Source organism: Amphimedon queenslandica, unplaced genomic scaffold (assembly GCF_000090795.2).
Source record: "Amphimedon queenslandica unplaced genomic scaffold, v1.1 AMPQUscaffold_12337, whole genome shotgun sequence".
NCBI lineage: Eukaryota > Metazoa > Porifera > Demospongiae > Haplosclerida > Niphatidae > Amphimedon > Amphimedon queenslandica.
In genome coordinates this window covers 2,886-9,257 of record NW_003547426.1, presented here as the reverse complement: position 1 = coordinate 9,257, position 6,372 = coordinate 2,886, and the positions used below count along the sequence as shown (strand labels likewise).

Below are 6,372 nucleotides of genomic sequence, written 5' to 3'. Positions count from 1 at the left end.
CATAGAGTAGTCGCTAGTCATTTTGAGCTTTGTATAATTTTTGTAATTACTATTTTGACCTTTTGTTGACTCTTTTATTTTAATAATTATTTGACACGTGTCACGTGAGCGCATATAATTAAAGATGGCGGATTTGGCCAAGAAAAAGAAGATAAGAGACGGTCACAGAGGGATTGTAACTAGAAGACTAGCTGAAGCTGAGAAACTGTTAGAAGAAGTAAAGGGAGGTGCCATTGCAGATGAAGTGCAAGTAGCTCAACTTAGATTGTCATTGAAAGAGAAATTGGAAGCGTTGAAAAGAAAAGATGAAGAAGTTGTAGATTTGATAGATGACGGAGACGAGGTTATTAGAGAGATTGAAGATGCAGACACATTTAATGAAAACATATCTAATGTTTTAGTGGCATTGAGTCGTATTGCTGAGGTTCAGGGAGCAACCAAGGGGAGTCATTCCGGAAGGGCAAAGTTGCCGAAGTTAAATCTACCTGTGTTTTCCAGAGATGTTACGGAATGGATGACGTTCTGGGATTCCTATGATACAGCGGTTCACCAGAATTCAGAGCTCTCTGATGTAGAAAAGTTTACTTATTTGAAGACACTTGTGAGCAGAACAGCAAAGGAGTCTATTGCAGGCTTAACTCTTACCTCTGCTAACTATAAGGAAGCTGTAAGGGTATTACAAGACAGATTTGGAAAGAAAGAGCGGATTATCTCGTGACACATGGAAGCGCTATTAAATCTTGAAGCAGTCACGTGGCAAGGCAATACTACCGGGTTGAGATTTTTGTTTGATAAAATTGAAACGCATACACGTGAATTAGTAGCGTTAGGTGTTGCCCCAGAAGCCTATAATAGTTTGCTGCCATCATTATTGATGAAGAAGCTTCCTCATGAATTATGTTTAGCAATTAGCCGAAGAATACCAGAAGATGAATGGAATTTGGAGAGAATTATGAAAGAACTTTCAGATGAGCTTCGGGCTAGAGAACGTACAGCATCAGAGCGTAAGAAGACAAGCGATGAGCATCGTAGCCATAATAAAGGTGCTTCTTTCAAGCCTACTTCCGCTGCCTTACACTCACGTGTTTATAGCTGCCATTATTGCGAAGGCAATCACAAATCGGAATCATGTTTGAAGGTTTCAAAACCTGAAGACAGGTGCCAGTTTATACGTGATAGTGGTAGTAGATGTTTTGTGTGTTTAAAGAAGGGACATGTGAGTAGAAACTGTAGATTGGGTGGTAAATGTAAACATTGTCAAGAGAGACATCACAATAGTATTTGTTTTAAATTGAGTGGTGAAAAGAGTGAAGGTACAAGGGAATCTGATCAAAGAAAGGGGAGTCTTGATCCCAAAGCAGAGCCTTTTAAGTCTTCTTCCTTGTTGACAGATTCAAGTGGCCTAATACTTTTACAGACTGCCAAAGCATTTGTGGAAAATTCCAATTGCCAAGATATAAAGGAATTGAGACTTATATTTCACAGTGGTAGTCAAAGGTCTTACATTACTGAGAGAGCCAAAAGAGCATTGTGTTTGAGAGTTAGTGGTAAGAGAGATATGAATATAACTACCTTTGGAGCCTGTGGGAGCAAAGGGTTCACCTGTGAAATAGTGAGAGTGAATGTAGAGACGAGAGATGGTGAAAGGGTTGGTATGAAGTTAACTATTCCCATTATTTGTGAGTCCATAACTGGGGTCTCTTTAAGTCAATGTGTTCAAACCTATGAGCATTTACAGGGTCTCAATTTAGCTGATGAGATAAATGAAGGAGAATTAATAGAATTTCATGTATTGGTTGGGCTAGATTATTATTGGAGATTTGTTACTGGGGAAGTCATACAAGGGAAAAGGGGTCCAACTGCTATTTATTCTAGTTTGGGTTGGTTGCTTTGAGGCCCAGTAGTTTCCAAGCCTACTGCATTAATCACTCATGTACTTACTACTGTGAGTAAGGAAAAGTCCTCATTAGAAGAGCAATTGTGTCAATTTTGGGAATTAGAGGCATTGGGTATTAGAGAAGGGAATCTACAGTATATGATCAGTTTTGTAGTCAAGTGAAGTTTGATGGTATTCATTATGAAGTATCACTTCCTTGGAAGGATACAGCCTTAGAAATACCCAATAATTATGAGCTTAGCCTTAGGCGTTTAAATAACTTAAAGGGACACATGCACGGAAGCACGTCATCTTGAAAAACTGGCCCGTTTTTCAAGATGACATCATTAATGATGACGTTTAGTGTTGATAACTATTCATAACGTGCGGCCGCGCCCCCTAATAATTAAGGCAAAATGGCTACTCGAGTGGCTACTTGTAAATATTCCTGGTGTTTCTTCACTAAAAAGAGTATCTTGGGGTGGCAAAAGAGCTAATTCTGTTCGAGAGAAGTGTTCTACAGATACCTACTCCTGGTTCTGCGACTGATTGCTGTCTCTACTCTCTACGCGTGTCTAAACACGTGTCATAACTATTAATTAATGATCTGTTGCACGCCCAATTTAATGTTTACTTCCTCTACAGTAACGTGTGCATTCTATTTCCGTGAACGTGTCCCTTTAATGAAGTGTTTGAAGCATGATCCCAAACTATTAGTTGAATATGACAGGGTCATTCAGGACCAAGTCAATAATGGTATTGTAGAAGTTGTTGAGAATCCCAAGGAAGCTGATGGGGATAAGATTCATTATCTACCTCCTTATGCCGTAATTAGGCAAGACAAAGAGACTACTAAAGTGAGAGTGGTCTATGATGCCTCTGCTAAGGATAAGGGTCCCTCATTAAATGAATGCTTGCATGTAGGGCCCAAATTTGGTCAAGGAATATTTGAATTGTTACTTAGATTTAGAATGCATGCACATGCATTTACAGCAGATGTTGAGAAAGCGTTTTTGATCATTGCAATTGAGAAATCAGATAGGGATGCATTGAGATTCCTTTGGGTGAGAGATATATCGAAAACTAACTATGAAGTTGTAGTGTTAAGATTTGCAAGAGTTACATTTGGTGTAGCTCCAAGCCCATTTTTGCTGAATGCTACCCTTAGGTATCATATAGAGTGCTACAGAGAGACTCATCCTGTTATAGTAGAGAAGTTAGTTAGATCCATGTATATTGATGATGTGGTGAGTGGAGCAAGGACTGTTGAAGAAGTACTCAAACTTTTTGAAGATTTTAAGCTTATTTTGAAGGAAGACGGATTTAATTTGCGTAAATTTGTATCCAGCCAAATTGATGCTGATAACACTCCTAATTCATCGGGGGAGTTGAGCAAAGTATTGGGAATTAATTGGAATTTGAGCACAGATGAGATAGTGATGGATTTGAAGCCAATTGTAGATGGAGCGAATATTTTTAATCCTACCAAGCGTCACATTGTTAGTATTGTTAGTAAAGTACAGTACCGCCACTAGTGCAGCTTCTCTATACACTCAACGCACACTAGTGCAAGGCACATGCGAGCACCTGTATCATGTATTTGTCATGTACATCATGTATCTTATCAAGTTCTGTGGTGCACCAGTCTATTGTAGTGTGTACGTGCATAGTGATTCTTCACTAGCGCCACCTGCACCTCGTGCTGGAGATCTAGCATGTAAAAGTAAAGTTATAGCTGTATATGATCCTGTAGGTCTATTATCTCCAGTTACTGTGAAACTTAAGATATTTCTGCAGGAGCTACATTGTTTGAAGATTGGGTGGGATGAACAGATTTCAGGTAGCATGCGGAAGAAATGGACTGATATAGTTAATAGTATCAAAGATAGTGAGTCTATCTTCATAAACAGACATTATTTTCGCGACACACGTAGCGAGAAAGCAGAAGTTAAGCTTTGCGGATTCTGCAACGCCTCCACGCGAGCGTATGTGGCAGTAATCTACATGTTATGTATCACAGATGATGGTCAGAGGAGAATGGCATTTGTAACATCAAAGACTCATGTATCTCCATTGAAAGAGCACAGTATTCCACGACTGGAGTTGCTAGCAGCATTGCTTTTGGTACGATTAATGAAGAGCGTTAACGTTGCGTTACGCGATGATATTGAGCTGAGTAATCCAGTTTGCTATACAGATTCTCTGGTAGTTCTTTATTGGATACGAGGAGTAGGAAGGAGCTGGAAACCATTTGTGGAGAATCGAGTTCGAGAGATAAGGAGTCTGGTCCCATTTGTGTGTTGGAAACATTGTCCTGGAGAAATGAATCCAGCTGACATCTCTTCAAGAGGGCTGACTATGGAGGAGTTAAAGAATGACAATATGTGGTTGAGAGGGCCCAGATGGCTTATTGAGAGAGAAGGATTGAATGAAGTTGATTTGGGTATTCCTGAAGAGTGTGTGTCAGAATTAAAAGCAGATGAGCGTAGAGAGTGTGGTTTATTAGCTGAGAACAACGTGATTGCGTGACTCATCAATATTGAGAAGTATAGTAATTTGGAGAAGCTATTGAGAGTCACTGCATATGTGTTCCAGTTTATTATATTTTACGTGAGAAGGTGTTGGGAGAAAACCTGAGTGAAGGAGAGTTCAGTTCATGTATTGCTAAAGGAGAGCTATTTTGGGTGAAAGAAGTTCAGTCTACATTATGTGAGAGATTGAGATTGAGAATGAGAGAAAACAGTTACAGTTGTTTAAAGATCCTGATGGTGTCTGGAGATGTGGTGGAAGGATTGTGAATGCAAACATTCCTTATGGTACAAAACATCCTATACTGGTACCAGGAGAGCATTATTTTACAAGGCTGATAATTTTGAGATGTCATGAGCGTGTGTTTCACAACGGAGTGAGGGAAACATTAGCCGAAGTTTGAGCTAAATATTGGATCATGAGGGAGAGAAGTGTAATCAGGAAGATACTTAGACAGTGTGTTGTATGCAGAAAGACAGAAGGAAAGCATTACAGTGCTCCAGATCCACCACCATTACCTGCATTTAGAGTCAGTGAGAATCCTCCATTCACTTACATTGGAGTTGATTTCACAGGTCCATTGTATATAAAAGGGGGGATTGAGAACGCGGAGAGCAAAGCTTGGCTTTGTCTCTACACGTGCTGCGTAACGTGAGCCATTCATTTAGATTTATTAACCAATATGTCTCTTGAGTATTTTTTTAGATCATTCAGAAGATTTGTAGCCAGAAGAGGACTGCCTGAAAGAGTTATCTCTGATAATGCGAAGACCTTCAAAGGAGCTGCTAAGATATTTAAGGAGATCATGAATCACCAAGATGTTGATCAGTAATTGGAAGGAGCTAAGATACGATGGGTCTTCAACGTGGAGAAAGCACCCTGGTGGGGCGGGGTCTTTGAAAGACTGATCAGGTCTGTCAAGAGGTGTCTGAAGAAAGTCATTGGTCGAGCCAGACTTACATACGATGAATTACTTACTATTGTACTAGAAACTGAAATGATAGTCAATTCCAGACCACTTACATATATGTCATCTGAAGATCTCTATGAAGCTATAACTCCATCACACTTATTAATAGGACGTCGTCTCTTAAGCATTCCAAACAATTTGTGTCACAGTGACAATGATGATGAAGAATTTGAAGTCAATAGGTCTATTTTGACAAGAAGAATGAAGTATATTGATCATACATTGACTCAGTTTTGGAATAGATGGAGAACTGAATACTTGTTGGAGCTACGTGAAGCTCATCGTTATGGAATTAGTGGTAGACATGGGATAGAGATTGCAGTTGGTGACATTGTTATGGTTCATAGTGACGAAAGAGGTAGAGGATTCTGGAATTTGGCAAAGATTGAGAAGACTATTATTGGAAAGGATGGCAAGATTCGAGTAGCAGTGATTCGTGTGTACACAGGAGGAAGGCAATCAAAGCTCTTAAGTGCAGAAATTGTACCCACTGAAGGTTAATGATAATATCAATATTCATAGCTACTCACGTAGTTGCATCAGCAATGAGGATACAACAGTTAATGATCCCGATCCATCATCACAGACAGAGGAAAGGGAAGAAGAAACGATTGAGCCAAGGAGGTCAAGAAGGTCAGCTGCAGTAACAGCTCGAGACCAGATACTGGCCCAGTCCATACAAAATAAGTATCATTAATGTACCATTATGTTGTGAGTTGTTGTATCTTTAATTTAATTAATTTATGTATTAAATATTGTGAGCTTAATTGTATTATTATTATTATTTGTGCAAAATTAAGTGCATTGTTTGGGATTTAGTATGGTGTGCGAATTATGTGCATAATATTTGTTGTTATTATTATGAATTATTATTGTTATCTTGACTAGTTGCCTAGTCAACGGGGGAGTATGTTAGGATTATTATTATGATTAATTATTCATTTGTTATTAATTAATTGATTTTGTACACTGCGCATGCTCATTGAGTTAGAGCAGA

General features: G+C 39.0%; 2 protein-coding genes and 1 pseudogene across 2 annotated transcripts; all 3 read left to right on the top strand.

Annotated features, from left to right (window-relative positions):
* Positions 1-721: 721 nt before the first annotated feature.
* LOC105311894 (uncharacterized) lies at positions 722-1,894 on the top strand. The gene has a single exon (XM_011409319.1). It carries the CDS (start codon positions 722-724, stop codon positions 1,892-1,894), a length of 1,173 nt encoding a protein of 390 aa, XP_011407621.1.
* A 608-nt stretch (positions 1,895-2,502) lies between these two features.
* Positions 2,503-3,411, top strand: LOC100634540 (uncharacterized). Its single transcript, XM_011409318.1, has one exon. The coding sequence runs from the start codon at positions 2,503-2,505 to the stop codon at positions 3,409-3,411; it is 909 nt and encodes a 302-aa protein (XP_011407620.1).
* A 310-nt stretch (positions 3,412-3,721) lies between these two features.
* On the top strand, positions 3,722-5,876 carry LOC109588011 (uncharacterized; annotated as a pseudogene).
* The last annotated feature ends 496 nt before the right edge of the window (positions 5,877-6,372 follow it).